This window comes from Zootoca vivipara, chromosome 3 (assembly GCF_963506605.1).
Source record: "Zootoca vivipara chromosome 3, rZooViv1.1, whole genome shotgun sequence".
NCBI lineage: Eukaryota > Metazoa > Chordata > Lepidosauria > Squamata > Lacertidae > Zootoca > Zootoca vivipara.
Genome location: NC_083278.1, coordinates 119,265,657 through 119,286,478, shown reverse-complemented (window position 1 = coordinate 119,286,478; position 20,822 = coordinate 119,265,657). Strand labels below are relative to the sequence as shown.

Below are 20,822 nucleotides of genomic sequence, written 5' to 3'. Positions count from 1 at the left end.
TATATACTGCCTTCATCCATAGATATCAGGTCGACACCATAAAAATGCAAGATAAAAACACAAAATATATAAGGGGGAAAAAACTTGATAACTGCCCCTCCATGCACAAAACACATTTCAAAGGATATAGGAGGATAGTCAGCCAAAGGCCTGGTTGAAAGGGAACATTTTCACCTGGCACATGAAGGTGCCAGGTGGGCCTCCCAGGGCAGAGCATTCCACAAACTGCAGAAAAGGCCGGTTCTTGTGTTGTCCTTCTGAAGTCCCACTGCTGGGCTTGGTGCTCCTGGTTTCCCACATTTCATAAAAGGAACTTTTGCTCCTGGTTTCCCAAAGCTGCAATATGTTTTTGACGGGGGGGGGGAGTGGCAAGCCGAGAGCCATTTTCTACTGCCAAAAGCTGTGGGGCTGGAAGAATGGCAAGAATTTGTTTTTTACTTTAAAAAAACACACAATACACAGCCCTCTTCTGTCTTCAAAGCCAGCTTTGCTCTCTTAACTTCCAACCCTACACCCAAAGCCAGGCATCTTGTTTACAATCCAAAAAGGGGGGGCTTTGTACTGGGCCCCCAGACTTGAGGGACGACTCAATAGATTTGAGATTTGCAAGGGAGATGTGTAGGAGAGTCACTGCTTTGATATCCCTTTCTTTTCCTCCAAGGAACTGAAGATGGCATACACAACGACCCTGTGAGGTGGGTCTCCCAAGCCCTAGTCTGCCTCTCTATCCACAACACCACCCTGGCTCTCAGTGTCTAATGATGGTTGCCAACCCCAGGTGGTCATAGAAAGGAGAGGAGCACCCTCTGCTTCTCAGGGTGTGATCATCTCTGCGTTGAGAGAGCTTAGCCCTCTTCCTTTGCCCAGCTGACTTCCAGGCAGAGCAGAATCGCTCTGCACCTTTTACCAGTCAAGCGCCTTGAGGGGAGTTGAGCTCTGTCGCTGCACCCCTTTATAATAATATATTATTTTCTACCCCTCCCATCTGGCTGGGTTTCCAACAGGAGGTTAAAAGTACATTAAAACATCAAGTCATTAAAAAACTTCCCTAAACAGGGCTGCCCTCAGATGTCTTCTAAATGTCATAGAGTTGTTTATTTCTTTGACATCTGGTGGGAGGGCGTTCCACAGGGCCGGCGCCACCACCGAGAAGGCCCTCTGCCTGGTTCCCTGTCACTTGGCATCTTGCAAGGAGGGAACCGTCAGAAGGCCCTTGGAGGTGGTCCCTGGTGTCCGGGCTGAACAATGGGGGTGGAGACGCTCCTTCCGGTATACTGGACCGAGGCCGTTTAGGGCTTTCAAAGTCAGCATCAACACTTTGAATTGTGCTGTGAAACATTCTTGGCTGCTGTGAGCTTCAAAGAAGGGTAGGGTTCTCAAACTGGGCTGGCTCTGCAGGCCTTGCCTGCCCACATACCCCCCTGAAAAGTTGTTCCTAATGACATGGAATCGGCTACTCTTAACAATTCGGTTGGCCGGAGGAGACCCCCACCCCCCTGCTTGCTCACCTGTGCAACTTCCAGCCTCTCAGTTGCTGAGTTTGGAGTCCAGCGTTTCGCTCTTGGTCTGTGGACCCAATGGGGAGAGACAGGAGGGTGAGTAAACCAGCCCTACCATTTTACTGTTGTCCCTGGATTCCACCTGGCAGCACCCCAGGAAGCAGTGGGGAGCCCCTGCCTTGGCTCCACTGTCTTCCCCTGCCCCCCAAAGCCCAGGGGTGAGAGAAGGTGCTTCGCCCAGCAGCAAGGAGGACAGCCGAAGAACCTGATGGCTCGGGCCATCTAGTCGAGCATCCTCTTCTCACAGTGGCCAAATACTCGTAAGAAACTAAGACGGACTTGGAGGTTCTGTAAGAGCATAGGAAGAGTCTGCTACATCTTATTCAACATCTTTATCAATGACTTGGACGATGGGCTTGAGGGCATCCTGAGCAAGTTTGCTGACGACACCAAATTGGGAGGGGTGGCTAATACCCCAGAGGACAGGATCACACTTCAAAATGACCTTAACAGATTAGACAACTGGGCCAAAGCAAACAATATGATTTTTAACAAGGAGAAATACTTGGGCAAAAAAAAAATGAAAGGCACAAATACAGGATGGGAGACACCTGACTTGAGAGCAGTACATGTGAAAAGGATCTAGGAGTCCTGGTAGACCACAAACTTGACATGAGTCAGCAGTGTGATGCAGCAGCTAAAAAAGCCAATGCAATTCTGGGCTGCATCAATAGGAGTATACAAGGGAAGTAATAGTACCACTGTATTCTGCTCTGGTCAGACCTCACCTGGAATACTGTGTCCAGTTCTGGGCACCACAGTTCAAGAAGGATACTGACAAGCTGGAATGTGTCCAGAAGAGGGCAACCAAAATGGTCAAAGGCCTGGAAACGATGCCTTATGAGGAACGGCTTAGGGAGCTGGGTATGTTTAGTCTGGAGAAGAGAAGGTTAAGGGGTGATATGATGGCCATGTTCAAATATATGAAAGGATGTCATATGGAGGAGGGAGAAAGGTTGTTTTCTGCTGCTCCAGAGAAGCGGACACGGAGCAATGGATTCAAACTGCAAGAAAGAAGATTCCACCTAAACATTAGGAAGAACTTCCTGACAGTAAGAGCTGTTCGACAGTGGAATTTGCTGCCAAGGAGTGTGGTGGAGTCTCCTTCTTTGGAGGTCTTTAAGCAGAGGCTTGAGAGGCATATGTCAAGAATGCTTTGATGGTGTTTCCTGCTTGGCAGGGGGTTGGACTGGATGGCCCTTGTGGTCTCTTCCAACTCTATAATTCTATGATCCGGCCAATGGCCCATCTAGTCCAGCATCCTGTTGGCTGGCCATATGCCCGTGGGAAGCCTGCAAGCAGGATCCGAGCACAAGAGCATCACTCTCCCTTTCTGTGGCTTCCAGCACCTGGGATTCAGAAGCATCGCTGCCTCTGATTGTGGAGGCAGAGCAGAGCCATCCTGGCTAGTAGCCATCGATAGCCCTCTCCTCCTCCTCCACGGATTTGTCGCATCCCCTTTTCAAGCCATCCAAGGTGGTGGCCGTCCCTGTCTCCTGCAGGATGGAGTCCCACAGTTTATGAACTGCGTGAAGAAGCGTGCTGGCAAGGTTTTTGATGGAGCTGAGCCTCTGGAAAAGCTGTAGAAAAGGGTTGTGGTGAGAAGAAGCCCTCGAGGCTTCTCCAGAGGGAGAGGTGGCTGCAAGTGGCAGGTGAGCGGATCCTGTATAAACAGGAGGCTGAAGAGCAGGGCACCAGCAAAAGATCCACAGCCTCCAAGCCTGGACACCAGGCAAAAGGGGAGGTGGCAGTTCATTCCCAGCGAAGGCAGGGAAGTGGAGGCCAGCTGGGACCTTGCTTACCTGAGCTGCAGGTGACTTGCGCAGACGCTTGCAAAGCGCTCCCCTCACCTGCAAGGAAGAGGCAATGACTCCTGAAGCCATCGGAGGAACACGCATTGGACAGTCCTGGCCACAAACACCCACCCACCCTCTGTTAGGGAGTTTTTGCAGTATGAACCAGCATACCTTTCACCTCTCCATTTACATGTCCTGTTCTGGGAGTCATTGGCCCAAAGCGGCAGTTTCCATCACCTATTTTGTGATTGTAAGTTGCATGGGCGTACCCAGTGAGGGGTGGAGGGGCAGCTGCCCCCCCCCAGAAGCACAAAAAAGTACCGTATTTTACGGACCATAACCCCCACTTTTCCCCTCCAAAAACTGAAGGGGGAAAGTAGCTGCGGGTTATGGAAATCGGGCTGTTTCCACCCCCTCCGTGGCTGCAGCCAGTGACAGGAATGTGGGGGGGGGAGGAGCAGCCTGAGCTGGGGGGGGGGCGGGCGGATGGGAGCTCCTTCCTTCCTTCCTTCCTTCCTTCCTTCCTTCCTTCCTTCCTTCCTTCCTTCCTTCCTTCCATCCTTCCTTCCATCCTTCCTTCCCCCCTCCCTCCCTCCCTCCCTCCCTCCCTCCCTTCCTTCCTTCTCCCTCTCTCTCCCACCGCTTCCTTCCTTCCTTCCTTCCTTCCCTCCCTCCCTCCCTCCCCTCTCTCTTCCCCTCTCTTGCCCCCCCCTCTAGTTTTGATCCTGGGTACGCCCCTGGTAAGTTGTCTTAAACTGTTTTCAAAGTTCTCACCTGCCCTGGGGAGTGAATGATCACCCACAGCGTGTTTTTTAAAAAGGAGCAAAATCAATCGGGTGGTGCTCAAAGGCAGCAAGCGGCCTGAAGAGACCACTTGTGGGTCACAGCCCCTGCCCCAAAGATGTAGAAGAAGCTTCCCCCCCCCTAAGTGCATCTCCCACCCCCATTGTGGGTCTCGGTGACTGGCGCTTGGACTGGCAAATATCCTTCTCTCCTGTAGGCGATGCAGTCAGAAGCCCCTCAAACTTTGTGCTTGGAACAGCCTCCACACCACACACCCCTCCAGGTCTCTGAGACCCTCCTGGTTGGAAAATAAACCCACTGCCAATTGGGGGAGGGGGGTGCTACTTACTTTCTTGTCCATGAGGCAGCCAAAAATCAGAATGAAGACCCCCTGTAACAGAGAAGAATGTTGCTTAGTGAAGACCCTTCAGCGGTCTTAAAGTACTTCAGAGTCTGCCCTCTGGAGAAGCAGAAAACAGGATTGTTCCCCCTTCCATGTGGCATCATTTGGGATATTTGAAGATGGCTCTCCTATCTCCTCTCACTCACCTCTTTTCCGGGCTAAACATCCCCAGCTCCTTCAACTGTTCCTCATCAGGCTTGGTTTCCAGACCCTTGATCATCTTGGCCACCCTCCAATGCCCACCTTCCAGCTTGTCAATAGCCTTCTTAAATGGTGGCACCCAGAACTGGACACAGGACTCTAGGTGGGTGTCTGACCAAGGCAGAATAGACTGGGACTATGACTTTTCTTGATTTGGACACTAGACTTGATGTAGCCTAGAATAGCATTCGCCTTTTTTGCTGCTGCATCACATGGTTGGCTCATGTTCAGCTTGTGTTCTGCTAAGACCCCAAGATTCTTTTCACATGTGCTGTTGTCAAGCCAGGTGTTCCCCCGTCCTATATTTGTGCATCTGGTTCTTCCTGCTTAAGTGCAGACCCTTGCATTTGTCCCTATTGAAATTAATTCTGTTAGTTTGGGCCCAGTTCTCTAATCTGTTAAGATCATTTTGAATTCTGATTCTGTCTTCTGTGACATTCGCTCCCCTCCCAATTTCATGTCATCTGCAGATTTGATGACCATCTCTCAGTTCCTACATCCAAGTAATTTAAAAAGATGTTGAACAACAACAACGGGCCCAGAACAGAACCCTGCGGCACCCCACCTGTCACTTTTTTCAAGGATAACGAGGAGTCATTAATGAGCACTCTTGGGGTTTGGTCCGCCAACCAGCTACAAATCCACCTAACAGTTACCTCGTCCAATGCACATTTTACCAGCTTCTCCGCAGGAATATGATGGGGGAATGTGTTGAAAGTCGTACCAAAATCAAGATACACTACACCCACAGCATTCCCCTGATCCACCAAGCTGATAACTCTTATCAAAGAAAGAAATGAGATTCATCTTGCAGAACTTAGAATCATAGAATCATAGAGTTGGAAGAGACCACAAGGGCCATCCAGTCCAACCCCCTGCCAAGCAGGAAACACCATCAAAGCATTCTTGACATATGGCTGTCAAGCCTCTGCTTAAAGACCTCCAAAGAAGGAGACTACCACACTTCTTGGCAGCAAATTCCACTGTTGAACAGCTCTTACTGTTAGGAAGTTCTTCCTAATGTTTAGGTGGAATCTTCTTGTAGTTTGAATCCATTGCTCAGTGTCCGCTTCTCTGGAGCAGCAGAAAACAACCTTTCACCCTCCTCTATATGACATCCTTTTATATATTTGAACATGGCTATCATATCACCCCTTAACCTTCTCTTCTCCAGGCTAAACATACCCAGCTCCCTAAGCCGTTCCTCATAAGGCATCGTTTCCAGGCCTTCGACCATTTTGGTTGCCCTCCTCTGGACACGTTCCAGCTTGTCAGTATCCTTCTTGAACTGTGGTGCCCAGAACTGGACACAGTACTCCAGGTGAGGTCTGACCAGAGCAGAATACAGTGGTACTATTACTTCCCTAGATCTAGACGCTATACTCCTATTGATGCAGCCCAGAATTGCATTGGCTAACTTGTTTTTGAGAAACCCACCTACCAGTTACCTTGCTTCCGAGCCAACCTGTGTGGCAGCACTCTGACACAAACGCGCGCACACAATTACCTTGGCCCCTCCACACCCACCTGGAGCGAATTGAGGATGGTAAACATGTAATGCGTGAATTGCGAGGCGTCCGTGGTCATTGTGATGACACCCAGTCCCCACGTCAACCCGAAGGCGGGCGTGAGGATGAGCAGGGCCTTGAAGATGCTGACCAGAGCCTTCCACTCCTCCCCCTGGGGCCCCTCGGACACCGAGGGCCTCATGAGTTTCAGCAGCACCACAAAGAGGATGAGCGCGTTGGCCGACACGACGGCCAGGATGGGCACGGAGAAGGCGTAGATGGCTTTGCTGCGAGAGGAGAGCCAGCAGACGGCCTCCTGGAGGTAGCCCCCCTGGGGGAGGAAGGCGGCCACGGTGGCTGCGGCGATGGTGAAGGGGCACAGGTAGCCCAGTGAGACCATGGCGGGCAGGGCGGAGCGGGTGCTCAGCTGGTGGAAGACGAAGACCAGCTGGTGGAAGAGCATCAGGGCCTGGACCAGCATCCAGAAGAAGGTGGCCAGGTAGCAGAAGTGGGTGAAGAAGGCGGCCGCCACGCACAGCTTGCTCTCGGGGTCAGCCGCCAGCTGAGAGGCGCCCAGGAACCAGAAGCTGCCCATCAGCAGAGACAGGGCGATGTTGACCAGCGTGGTGTAGCGGAAGTAAGCCACCTGGGGAACGGGAGAAGGCTGGTCAGGACGAGAGGGGGCCAGGCGGGCCTCAGGGGGCCATGGAATCGCAGATTTGTAAAGTTGGGAGGGACCCCCAAAGGTCATGTAGCCCAACCCCGCAACGCAGGAATCACACCGCTGAAGAATCCCTGATAGGTGGCCATCCAACCTCTGCTTAAAAACCTCCAGTGAAGGAGACTTTAATAGTGCTGTGCTGTTTTTTTTAATTGTCTGCATTTTAATAGGTGTGCTTTTTATATTGTTTAAATTCTATTGGAGTTTAATTACTTTTTAATGATTATCTTTGATATGTTTTTAGCTTTTTGTACTTTAGCTGTGCTGTTTAACTTTGCACTAGTCTCCTTGAATCCCAGACTGTGAAAAAGATGGGATATTATTATTATTATTATTATTATTATTATTATTATTATTATTGATTGTAATGCATTGCAGAAGCTTGGAGTAGATGACCCTTGTGGCCCCTTCCAACTCTACGATTCTTTGATAATAAGTGGCTTGGCTCACTTGTTTGAGTCACCCAGAACAGCTGTGCTGCACCTCCCTCTAAAAGGTGCCCTTGCTGTCCATTTGGACCTGGATTTTGCCATTTGAGAGGTGAGGTGGGAGCAGGGAGTTCAATAGATTAAGTCTGCACTGCATGGAGAAGGACGGTCTTTTATTCATCCTGAATAATCCAGCTTTTCTCCATCCACCGTCTCCCTGCCATGCACGACTTTAAAAAAACCTTCTACCATGCCTTTCCCCAATGCCAGATTGACGTATAAGCTGAACAAGCTATAGCTTAGGGCCCCACTCTCTTGGGGGCCCCCAAAAAAATTTAAGGGGAAAAAACCAGGATGTATATTTCCAAAATATAAGATTAAAAACAAATAAAATAAAACCTACATACAGCAACAGTGTTTTGTGTTACAGGTAGGTAGCCGTGTTGGTCTGAGTCGAAGCAAAATAAAAAAATTCCTTCAGTAGCACCTTAAAGACCAACTAAGTTTTTATTTTGGTATGAGCTTTCGTGTGCATGCACACTTCTTTGAAAGCTCATACCAAAATAAAAACTTAGTTGGTCTTTAAGGTGCTACTGAAGGAGTGTTTGGTGTTGTGTAGGCTCCTATGATGTAAGTCCTGGGCCCTGCCTGCTAGCCTGGTCCCTAAAATATCCCTGGTTTGCTCCTTTCTATATATAGGGTGCCTACTTTCTGCATGTGCAAATGGCTTGAGATACCTATGAGGTCCATAAATGACCATATAGCATATATTCAACACAAAAAACAGTGACCGTTTTTTGTTGACAAAGGACAGCTGGACATAGAAAGGGCCCCATTCCCTTCAGGAGCTGAGGGCCTCATCCAGCCTAAATCCGGCCCTACCTTTCCCCCCCTAACTCAAAATCCCCGAACGGTGCAGCCTGTTTGCCTCTCACCTTATTCTTCACCACCGAAGTCCAGACGAGGTAGTAGATGGCGAGGGTGGCGACGAGAGCCAGGATTGAGGCGCAGACCCCAAACGTGCCCAGGAAGGTGAGGGCGAAGCTGTCGGGCACAGGATGGGCCGACATGAGAATGGAGAAGGAGGTCAGGTGGCGGCAGCTGCACTTGGTGGTGGTTTCGTTGCCGGAGGCCTGGCACCCCTCGGTTGACCAGCCGCCGACCCTGTCATGTAGGCTGTGGTCCCAGAACACACACTGCGCCACCCTCTCCTCCTCGTCCTCCTCCTCTTGCCCTCCGCTGGTGCCATTCCAGTGGCCAAAGGTCATCTCCACCTCCACCTGCGAGACGCTCCCGTTGGAAGCCGTCACAGAGTTGGACATCACTAAGCTGCCCAGCCTGGCCTTGGGGCCACAGCAGCCTGGCAGGATTCTGCCCAGCTTCTTCAGCACCAGGCTGGTGACGGTGACGTTCTGCCCGCAGCGAAGCAAATCCTCCTCCCCGATGTGGACGCGGAGAGGGGGGTCCGTGTCAAAGCCCCTGTTGAAGTCCTCGAACTCAGGGCCCATCTGGGAGCTTTGGAGCTCAATGTTGGGGAGCGTCAAGTTGTACGGGCTCCCCGAGGGTGGCAGGAGGAGGCTGGCGAGGTTCTCGATGGATTGCAGGAGCTTGGAAGCGGCTGACGGGCTCAGGGCTTCCACCGCAGACCACTCCGGCCCCGGGGCTACGTCGAGCATCGTGTTGGCAGCAGCCAGCAAATTCTGAAAGCAGAAGGAGGCATTTCCTCATCAACCTTGGTCACGCTTAGAATTAAGGAAGAGTTGGACGGGACCCCTAAGGGTCATCTAGCCCAACCCCCTGCAATGCAGGCATCGCAGTTAAACAATCCCTGGCTGATGGCCAAGTCTTGCAGTGAGAGGTGGTCAAGGAATCAGTGAGGGAACTTTCCCTGGGGTGAGGCTGGGTGCTCAGCGAGAGCCTCCCTCCCTCCCTATTCCAGGGTGCCCCACTGAGACGACTGGCTCCTTATGTATGTATTTAGTTCACAAAATGTATTTAGTTCACAGCATGATTGCTATCCTCCTCCAAAGCAACTACTCTATTCCGAACTTAAAAATGGAAAGCGTAATGCTGGTGGTCAACAAAAGAGGTTCAAAGACTCTCTCAAGGCAAATATTTAAAAAAGTATAAACCCTGACAACTGGGAAGCACTGGCCTGTGAGCGCGCCAGTTGGAGAACAGCCTTTATCAAAGGTGTCATAGGCTTTGAAGACGCTCGAACTCAGGACACAAGGGAGAAACATGCTAAGAGGAAGGGACGCTTGGCAAATCCACACCGTGATCAACTCCCGCCCGGAAACCAATGTCCCCACTGTGGAAGGACGTGTGGATCCAGAATTGGCCTCCACAGTCACTTACGGACCCGTGTTTATGGAAGACAATCTTACTCGGCTACGAGGGATCGCCAAAGAAGAAGAAGAAAACAAACAAACAAAAATGAAAGCATTTTAAAAGCAAGATAAAACAATAATGTTATCAGCAAGATAAATTAACGAACAATAATTTAAAACTTTCAAAAAGTTAAGGAAATGACAGACGCAATACAGATTAAAACGCACTCCAGCTTCCTAAACATCTGGGTAGGCTAAACGAGAATGTTCTTAGAATATCAAGAGGCAGGGAGTTCCAAAGATTAGGTGCTGCCACACTAAATGTTATTACGAATGCATAATAATAATAATAATAATAATAATGATAATTTTATATGCCCCCCCTCTCAGTGTTGCACCTGTAATTGTGCCAATTCCACATTTTAACACTGTAGATGTCTAGTATGTAGGGAAAGGTTATCTCTTGGGTAAACTGGTCCCAAGTTAAGGGCTTTATATGCCAACAGTAACATATTGAACTTGGCCCAGTAGCCAATCAGCAGTCAGTGCCGATCCCTGAGGACAGGCGTTGCTGTGCTGACAAGGCCTCCCACCTGCCAGCAATTGTATTGCAGCATCCTGCACTAATTGCAGCTTCCGGATCAAGCCCGAGGATAAGCCCCACGTCGAGTGCTTTGCAGGAATCCCGCCTGGAAGTCCTTCCCTCCCTGGGTGCTGCTACTCACAGACACAGCGCTGGGCTCCAGGCGCATCTGGGCTCCCAGAGCCACCTCCGAGATGATGTCCATTGTGTCGAGCACAGCCAGGAGGTCCCGGGGGTTTCTGCCCTGGATGTTCCCGGACTCCGTCTCCACCTTCAGCCAGTCTATCATCCAAGGGACCTCGGTTTGGGGGCTGCCCAACCCTGCCTGGAGCAGCTGCACACAAGCAGAGCAGTGAGAGCATTAGACCGAGGGCGGCTTCCTATGGAACTCATTGCCACTGGATGCCACAATACCCACTGGCTGTTAAAAAAATATACAAGCTGGAACATGTGCAGAGATGGGCGGTCGAGAACACAAAGGTTCTGCAAACCGAGCCTTATTGAAGGAGTTGTGGATGTTTTGCCTGAAGAAGAGGAGGCTGAAAGGAGATATGAGAGCCATCCTCAAATATCTGAAGGGCTGTTGCATGGAAATCGCTTGGAGGTGTTTTTTCGTTTTATTACAAGCTCTGCTGAAAAATGTAAAAATCATTACCAACCACAAACTGTTGGCAAACAGGACAAATGCATATTCAGATGTTTAAAGCCTTGTATGCAGTAGTAGTAGAAGTAATAATAATAATATTTCCATCCCACCCATCTGGCTGGGTTTCCCCAGCCACTCTGAGCAGTTTACAGCTGTTGTGACTGAGAAGGAGAGGAGATTATGGTTAATGAACGACATAGATCAAGACCACACAGAGTGAAACCTCTCTTGCCAACTTTGCTGCCACACACACCCGGACAAAACTATTACTGGCCCCAACAACATCCAACATACCATCTCAGGACTATTTAATTGCTCATCTTCTAACATTGTGTATGCCATCAAATGCCAACAGTGCCCTTCAGCTCTCTATATTGGACAAACAGGCCAAACCCTACGCCAAAGGATAAATGGACATAAATCTGACATTAGGAACCACAAGACAGAGAAACCAGGAGGAGAACACTTCAATCTCCCAGGACATTCTATACAAGATCTCAAAGCAGCAGTTTTATTACACATACTTTTTATTAATTTTACAAAATACAAAAAAAAACACGGTACATACATAAACACCTTTTCCACCTCCTTCCTACCCACCCACATGGGTCCTCCCCTGCCACAGAAGTATCCCATGTATGTGAACAGTCAGAGATGGTCCATTTTATGCTTGGATTTCTGTCCTCCCCCTCCCCTGACCCCAAAGCCCCCCCCTGCCACCAGGGAGCTCCAGCAAACCAGGGCAGTACGCAGGAGGCCATCCATCCAACCATCTATTGTCATACCAAAAAAAGAGAAAAAGAGAAATAGGAAAAAAGAGAAAAAAGAAAGGGCAAAAAAAGAGAAAAAAACAATACAAAACAGAAAAAAATTTCTTACATTCATAATTGTTAAACCATATTTTGTGGGCTTCCCCTCCCCCCCCTTCCCCGGTTTTCATCCCTTTTTTATCATCTGCAACAGTTTCTTACTTTATAAAAATACACCTTTGTATCTTATACAACTTATAAATCAATTGTTAACATTTTCATCTAATATTCAACTCACTGAAAAATCAAACTCCCATTTTATCTTCCCGTGCCTAATTTTTTCTCCCTCTATAAGCCTCCATATTTTCGCATTTTTCCAAAATCCATTCACTTTTAAAACTATAACTATTCTCAATTTAACCTTACATCCCCGATTACCGGCTCCACCCCCCCAATCCAGCAAATTCCATAATCAGCAGACCAGTTATAAACCTGTTAATCCATCCTTATAATCACAACATCACTTTCCCTTCACCCCACCCCCTGTTTACAGTCTTTTGCCATCCAGGCCACCATACAGGACCCCTGAATTTCTTCTCTTCTCTGCATATTTTTTCCTTCTTCCCTGTGGGCGTTCTGGAGTTCCAATAATACCAATCGTGCCCCCCTCAAAAGCAGGGCACTCCATCCAACTTTTTGTAGAGTAAAGTCATCATTTTTTTCGTGGTGTGCTTCATTTTGTGTTGAATCATCACAGTCCTCATCTTCATCTTTTCCTTCCAAATCACAGTCACCATCATTGTCATTCTCACATTCATCTTTTTCAGTGTCAAAAGCTTCATCTTCTAAAAAATCATATTCTGCCATCACCATCTGAAATTTTTGCTGTAACTCTTGCCGTCGTGTCTCCTCTTGACATAGCTCTATTCTTGTTTCCCACATTAAGGTCAAAACAGACCGCTGGAACTCAGGGGAACACTTTTTTGTTGACATAGTTCAATCCTGCCAAGGTCAAAACTTGTCACGTGGGGTGGAATATGATCACAGTTTATTTTCTCAACTCCATTTTAACAAGCTGGCTGCATTCTTCAAGTCTTATTAACAATAAAGTTCGAACTCACATTTCACAAACATTTAAACCAAAAAAGAAATTATTACAGAAAAATTTCAGGAACAGACTGGAAAGAGAAGTTCCTGAATTGGAACTCATTACCAAGCTTAAAACCATGGAGCCACCTGGGATGAATAAAGACATTGGATTCTTATCTCATTATGCATGATCAAGCTTTCTTTAGCACCTCAGCCCTTGCTCCCCCCCCCAGGACCAATTGCAGTCATCAGCAGCTATTAACAGCCATCTACAGGTTTACTACTCCCATCAGCCCATCACCCATTCCCACCCCACCCCCACCACCCTCTGTATATACATAAGGGTCTGACTCTTCTGTTTCAGTGTATCTGAAGAAGTGTGCATGCACACGAAAGCTCATACCAAAATAAAAACTTAGTTGGTCTTTAAGGTGCTACTGAAGGAATTTTTTAATTTTACTTTCTTTGTTATTCATGAGTTAAGCATTGTAAGTGCTAGATGCCACATATCTTGGGTCCAAGTTCCCACAGTGGGGGTGGGGTGCTTCCACCCCGATTGGAAGCAACTATTTGTCTCACAGCTGCCATAAGAAGTAAGACCAACCTTTTGGCTCAGCATTGGGACTGATATTGTTTCCCATTGATAGCAGAGCTAACCTGGGAACAGGTACAACAGGTTGGCCTCTAATGATGGCAGAGAACAAAGGCAGACCATAGAATCATAGAGTTGGAAGAGACCACAAGGGCCATCCAGTCCAACCCCCTGCCAAGCAGGAAACACCATCAAAGCCTTCTTGACATATGCCTGTCAAACCTCCGCTTAAAGACCTCCAAAGAAGGAGACTCCACCACACTCCTTGGCAGCAAATTCCACTGTCGAACAGCTCTTACTGTCAGGAAGTTCTTCCTAATGTTTAGGTGGAATCTTCTTTCTTGTAAAATAAAAAAATTCCTTCAGTAGCACCTTAAAGACCAACTAAGTTTTTATTTTGGTATGAGCTTTCGTGTGCATGCACACTTCTTCAGATACCCTTTCTTGTAGTTTGAATCCATTGCTCAATGTCCGCTTCTCTGGAGCAGCAGAAAACAACCTTTCTCCCGCCTCTGTATGACATCCTTTTATATATTTGAACATGGCTATCATATCACCCCTTAACCTTCTCTTCTCCAGGCTAAACATACCCAGCTCCCTAAGCCGTTCCTCATAAATACTGTAAATAATACGCTGTACAGGGCTTGGTATAACACAAGAGCGTTTAACCTGGCCTGGTAGCACATGGGTGCTCTCTGCCCATCTCAGTTAAAGAGAAGCCCAGAAGAATTCGACAAGAACATTGGCAGGATCATTGTAATAACCTGCAGTTTCATAAGAGTGTATATTGTAAGAAGATGAATAAAAGAGCAAGTTAGGTTAATTTGGATATGCAGAAGATATTAAAAATAAATGTAAGGAACCGCAGAAAGAAGGGAAAGGAAGTCATGTTTTGAAATGTCAAAATGATTGTAAAATCAGTGAAATTTATAAATCTGAAAAGTATATATATATATAGGGGGGGGGAGCCCAGAAGAATCCACCCCTTACCTGGGCCTCGTACAACCCAGACAGCAGTCGGTGATTTGTGCAGCTGTCTTGGACATATTCCCAGGTGCCTCCAGGTGAGCAAGACCGGAGCATCTTTCCATCGGTCCCCTCGGGACACAGGAGCTCAGCCACCTGCCCCGCCTTTGTGGAATCCCACCTGCCTGTCGAGTTCTCGCTGGGGCAGAAGCGATCTCCGGCTGTGGCACAAGAAACATACATGCACAGGCAGGAACAGCCTTCGTGGAACACGTCTAGCTCTCAAAGGAGCGGCAGAAATGCATAGACTCTCTGGCTGCCAGTTCCCCCACCTCCCCGTCTCCCCTGTTACCTTGAATCGGGCCCACCGTCACTGTAGTCTGCACAGATCCAAGGTGGTCACTTTCAAATGTGCACTGATAGGCGGTGTCACCGCTGGGGCAGGAATTCAGGGTGAGGAAGTAGCAGAGCGGGTCTCCGTTGCCCCCCAGGCGAACTGCGGAGAGAGAGGGGGCCAGATGCTCAGGGTAGGGAGGGAGGGAAGGAAGGAAAAGATCTGGCAATGGTACAGCTTTTTGGGAATTCCATTCCACCCTTGCTGCAGGTATGTGGGATTGTTACATGTTACATGTCTGTTTACAGTCCCGTGAGCGGAACATCCACTCTGTATTGCTTTTGTTTTCTCTCTCCGAGAAGAACGACAAGGAGAGGCCATGTTTTTATTTGTCCTGATTTATGTGTAATAACTGATTGGTTCAAAATTGGGAAAGGAGTACGACAAGGTTGTATATTGTCTCCCTGCTTATTTAACTTATATGTAGAATTCATCATGCGAAAGGCTGGACTAGATGAATCCCAAGCCGGAATTAAGATTGCCGGAAGAAATATCAACAACCTCAGATATGCAGATGACACAACCTTGATGGCAGAAAGTGAGGAGGAATTAAAGAACCTTTTAATGAGGGTGAAAGAGGAGAGCGGAAAATATGGTCTGAAGCTCAACATCAAAAAAACCAAGATCATGGCCACTGGTCCCATCACCTCCTGGCAAATAGAAGGGGAAGAAATGGAGGCAGTGAGAGATTTTACTTTCTTGGGCTCCTTGATCACTGCAGATGGTGACAGCAGTCACGAAATTAAAAGACGCCTGCTTCTTGACAAACCTAGACAGCATCTTAAAAAGCAGAGACATCACCTTGCCAACAAAGGTCCGTATAGTTAAAGCTATGGTTTTCCCAGTAGTGATGTATGGAAGTGAGAGCTGGACCATAAAGAAGGCTGATCGCCAAAGAATTTATGCTTTTGAATTATGGTGCTGGAGGAGACTCTTGAGAGTCCCATGGACTGCAAGAAGATCAAACCTATCCATTCTTAAGGAAATCAGCCCTGAGTGCTCACTGGAAGGACAGATCCTGAAGCTGAGGCTCCAATACTTTGGCCACCTCATGAGAAGAGAAGAATCCTTGGAAAAGACCTTGATGTTGGGAAAGATGGAGGGCACAAGGAGAAGGGGATGACAGAGGACGAGATGGTTGGACAGTGTTCTCGAAGCTACGAACATGAGTTTGACCAAACTGCGGGAGGCAGTGGAAGACAGGAGTGCCTGGCGTGCTATGGTCCATGGGGTCACGAAGAGTCGGACACGACTAAACGACTAAACAACAACATGTGTAATAAATGTGTAGTTTAGTATAGTATCCACGCCTGGAGCCTGATCTCTTGTGTGTTTGCTCTGCTGAGAAATATGTACTCTTGCATGCATATCAGCTGGAGTCGCAGGCGCACGTCGGAGGAGGATGACTGATGGATCTCCGCAGTGGCAAGGCTGAGAAGGGAGACACTCCGGCTGGGGCCAAGAAAGGTGGCTTTCCATCCCACAGTTCCGACACAGCTATCACGGTGAAGGGGACTTCTAGCCATATTCTGCCTCCACATCGCTGAGCATCAGTTTCTGGAAACCGCAGGAGGGGAGAGTCCCGTTGTCCCACTATGGTCCAGTTTGTGGGTTTCCCATAATGGGCACTTGGTCAGCCCCTATGAGGACAGGATGTGGGCCTGACCCTGCAGGCTCCCCTTATGTTCTTTGGGGTTGCGATCCAGGAGGCAAAGTCACACGGGAACAGGGGCGGATTTAGGTTGGATGAGGCCCTAAGCTACTGAGGGTAACGGGGCCCTTTATATGTCCAGCTGTCCTTTGTCAACAACAAATGGTCACTGTTTTTTGTGTTGAATAGATGCTAGATGGTAATTTTTTATATGGTATCTAAAGCCATCTGCACATCACAAAATATGTATTTTATTAAATTAATTGTTGAACTGAAATACAATTGGAAATGTACATCCAGGTTTTTTCTTCCTTTAATTTTTTGGGGGGGACCCAAGAGAGTGGGGCCCTAAGCTATAGCTTGTTTCGTTTAGACGTAGATCCGGCACTGCAAGGGAACCTCATGGTCAGCCAAGCAGCCTATGTTCATACCCTCCAACACTCCTCAGATGAAATTGACCCTCTTCGTCTCCCCATCTTTTGTCTGCCCCCCATGCCTCCCCCAATGTAATCCAATGGAGCAGTCAAGTGCAATATTACATGTTTGGCTAGAGTGGACATGCAGGGGATGTTGGTCCAGCCAGTTTGAACTTCCTGTTACACCTGGTCTGGAGCATCCTTCCTTTGCAGGTGACCAGTAGGTGGGCGTGACCGTATCGGACCTGGTAAAAGGCCAAGTCACATAGCCACCCTCCCTTCTTTTTCATCCTGCCTGCTTCCTGCTTCACCTGGACTCTACCTGGGTTAACTCCCATATGGGGTAAACCTGTTTATACCTACATGTATTTGTAACTTTAAGCCTAAAGCCTGCCTTCAGGGATCACACTGTACTCTGATTGTAAGTAGACTTATTTTCGTTACTTATGAATAAGACTGTTGCATCTTTACTCATTTAGGAGGGATTCAAAAGGGGTCTTGCCGGGAATAATAGAACATATCTCAATCTGGGCAAGCCAGATGGAATTGCTTATTGTCTTAAGAAACTCACACGAGTCTGCAGCCCGCTTCCTGATGTGCGATAGGGGAATGCACTCTTGCTATATCAAGAAACTTGCTAGCGCAAGTTAGGAAGGATAATATTAATCAACATATCCTCTCCTGCTACCCACAACATTCCCACGAGCATTTCCTCCACCACAGCACCAATGGGACACAACACATACACCCTCCACATTTTTAGAAAATCAAGGCTCAAAAATCATGGATTCAAACTACAAGAAAGAAGATTCCACCTAAACATCAGGAAGAACTTCCTGACAGTAAGAGCTGTTCGGCAGTGGAACTTGCTACCAAGGAGTGTGGTGGAGTCTCCTTCTTTGGAGGTCTTTAAGCAGAGGCTCGACAGGCATATGTCAAGAATGCTTTGATGGTGTTTCCTGCTTGGCAGGGGGTTGGACTGGATGGCCCTTGTGGTCTCTTCCAACTCTACGATTCTATGATTCTATTCTATGATTCTATGATTCTAAGGCTCCTTGCGCCCTGCTCTGCTCTGTGCTGGGTGGCAGTGGGAGAAAAGGGGTCCTTCCGGGATCAGATCAGAAGCTGTGATGGCTTTGATCATTCCGGAACTCTCCCTGGGAAAAAGGGACACTTGGAGGGCATGCTCAGTGCCTGGAGGGTATCCGTGGCCACTGGCCACAATGGCTTTGTTTCCCCATGGCTGTTGGAGGCAATAAATGCCGCCTCTAAATGCTGGCAAACCCAAGTGGGGAAAGTTTCTGCTGCGCTCAGGTCCTGCTTGCTGGGCACCCGGTTGGCAACTCTGGGGAGGGAGTTCCACAATTTGGGGGCCGCCACCGAGAAGGCCCTTATCTGGGCCACACACATGCACGAACTTCCGAGGGGGGAAGGACTAGCATGAGTTCCCCCTCTGCTATCTTAACACCCTTCTTGCGAGGTTGCATCACCCCCCCATGCACCCACAAGACCCCTGCAACCAGCAGAACTGGCCTTACTTCCAGTGCCACATTAGAACTGTTTCCCACTTGCAAGAACTTGGTTGTTGAGCGTGGCAGCACCTACACTTTGGAACTCCCTGCCTATTGAGATCAAGCAGGTGTCTGAAAACATCTTTGTTTCAACTGTTTCCCAGATGCTGAGAAAGTTGAGAATCTTAATCTGTTTTAGTCTTTTAATTTTTGTACGTTTAAAAGCATTGCATCCCCCCCCCCCGTTTTATCCTTTTGTAAACCACTTTGAGTTTTGCTCGCTGTTGTTTTTTGTTTACCGTCAAGCCGTGCATTAATTTTATGAAATAAACAAAACAGCTGCGCGGAATGCCCATCCCAGGCTGACAGGCCTCACCAGCCGCTCCCTCTCCCCCCCCTCACCCACCTGGGTCTGGGGCACCTGGATTCCAGGATGCTCTGAGCTCTCCTCCTCTGTTCCGGATGCAGCATTGCAGAGTCAGGCCCTCGGGGGAGCTGCAGTTCATGGAGAGCTGCGACCGTGTCCGGACGAGGTCTGCCGCGACGAGGGGAACGATCACCTCCTTGGTTATCTCGTGCATGGCGTTTTCGTACAAGTAGCGGCAGATGTATTTTCCTGTAGGAGACACGTGTCAGAATTGGGAGCCAGAATCCTAGAACTGCAGCATTGGAAGGGGTTCCCCAAGGGGCATCTTGCCCAACCCCTTGCATGTCAGGCATCACAGCTCTTGGAAGTTCTCTCCTGGTGTGGAACTGGGAATCACGGGCCACCCCTGCGTATGGGCGGTGTCCTCGGCTCCAGGTAAGATCCTGCACATATTTAGGAACGCCAACGCCCCTTAGCAGATGTCAAAGAGAACAACTACTACCAGACTTTTAGAAGACATCTGAAGGCAGCCCTGTTTAGCAAAGCTTTTAATGTTTGATAAACTACAGTACTATGTTTTAATCTTTTGTTGGAAGCCGCCCAGAGTGGCTGGGGAAACCCAGCCAGATGGGCGGGGTAGAAATATTATTATTATTATTATTATTATTATTATTATTATTATTATTATTATTTTATTACAGTGGGACCTCAGTTTATGAACACCTCGGTTTACGAATTTTCGGTTTACGAACGCCGCGGACCCATCTGGAACGGATTAATTCACTTTCCATTACTTTCAATGGGAAAGTTCGCTTCAGTTTATGAACACTTCAGTTTATGAACAGACTTCCGGAACCAATTACACCCATGCTTCGGGTTAAGTACGCTTCAGGTTGAGTACTCCGCGGACCCGTCTGGAATGGATTAATCCACTTTCCATTACTTTCAATGGGAAAGTTCGCTTCAGTTTATGAACGCTTCAGTTTATGAACAGACTTCCGGAACCAATTGTGTTCATAAACCGAGGTACCACTGTATTATTATTATTATATTACCACTGTATTGATTTTTGTTGATTATTGGGGGGGGAGCTGCCCCCTCCCTCCCTCCCCCCGGCTACGCCCATGCACAGACACATATTTTGACGGAAATCATTCCTTCCCTAGAGAAAGGGAAGAGCAATACAGCACCAGCCCAGTCTGGGGAGACGGAGGAGAGCCTCAGCTCCACTTCGGAGCCATTCTGCAGCAGAGTCACTTGAGTCCCGTTGAAGATTTCCTTGGCTCCCTTGGAGCCGAGCAGGTAGAACTTCACCTCCGTGGCTCCTTCCTCCAGGCTGAAGGAGAGGGTCAGGTCTTCGTCCGCCTCACCAGAGGCCACTTCAGGAGGCAGCTGTTGGCTGTCTGCAACTGGAAGAGACGGGGTGTCAGTGTGACACAGCTGTTAGACTGAGTGTCGGACTAGGAGAGGCCCGGGTTCAAATCCTCCCACTCGGCCAGGGAGCTTCCGTTGGGCGACACTGGGCTAGTCCCTGCCTCTCTCAGCCTAGCCCACCTCGCAGGGCTGTCGGGGGGATTAAGTTAGGAGGGGAAAGAAGCATTCTATTCCTCTCCCCCTCCCCTTTAATTACCATTATTACTAATTATTCGTTTTATTTGTGTGTGTGTCCCGCAACAACTCAAAGCCGCTTACAAATAAACACAAAACATAACATTAAAACCAGCCTTAACAATTAAAGCAAAGGGGGGGGGAATCCAACCACTTATTTAGTTATTTATAAAGAGGTTTATGTACTGATGTATCACAAAAATATATCACGGTGGTTTACAACAATAAAAAAAGCAGGCAGTGGAATCATAAAAAGTCAAAAACAAGTTAAAACATCAATTAAGCATTGTGGTCTCTTCCAACTCGGCAGCTTGGAGTGCAGCGACTGAGGAAGGAGCAGAAGGGCTGCTGCCTCTTGGATTTGGGTGACTGTCCAGGCTTGTGTGGGTGTTTGTTTCTGGCTGTGACCTTGTTTGTTTCTGGCTGTGACCTTTCACCTAGAAGTGTGAGTCAGGAAGTTCAGGTGATTAGCTGTGGGCGGAGCTAGTCAGAGCTTGGAGTGCAGCGACTGAGGAAGGAGC

The 20,822-nt window shown here is 48.4% G+C and overlaps 1 protein-coding gene across 1 annotated transcript; it reads right to left on the bottom strand.

Moving 5' to 3' along the window:
* Positions 1-365: 365 nt before the first annotated feature.
* On the bottom strand, positions 366-19,709 carry ADGRF3 (adhesion G protein-coupled receptor F3). Its single transcript, XM_060273215.1, has 10 exons — positions 18,733-19,709; positions 14,707-14,850; positions 14,379-14,575; positions 10,455-10,646; positions 8,335-9,099; positions 6,270-6,896; positions 4,488-4,529; positions 3,362-3,409; positions 1,509-1,566; positions 366-408 (listed from the first exon to the last, which is right to left on the bottom strand). The coding sequence occupies exons 1-9, from the start codon at positions 18,905-18,907 to the stop codon at positions 1,528-1,530; spliced, it is 2,229 nt and encodes a 742-aa protein (XP_060129198.1). The 5' UTR covers positions 18,908-19,709; the 3' UTR covers positions 366-408; positions 1,509-1,527.
* Positions 19,710-20,822: the final 1,113 nt, after the last annotated feature.

Bases quoted from the DNA above. Each gene is read 5' to 3' on its own strand.
- ADGRF3 (XM_060273215.1), bottom strand. From the start codon at position 18,907: ATGCACGAGATAACCAAGGAGGTGATCGTTCCCCTCGTCGCGGCAGAC. The intron at 14,851-18,732 runs GTGGGTGAGGGG...CTCTCTCCGCAG, and splicing joins TCCAGGTGCCCCAGACCCAG to TTCGCCTGGGGGGCAACGGA. The intron at 3,410-4,487 runs GTAAGTAGCACC...TCTTCCTTGCAG, and splicing joins GCTGCCTCATGGACAAGAAA to GTGAGGGGAGCGCTTTGCAA.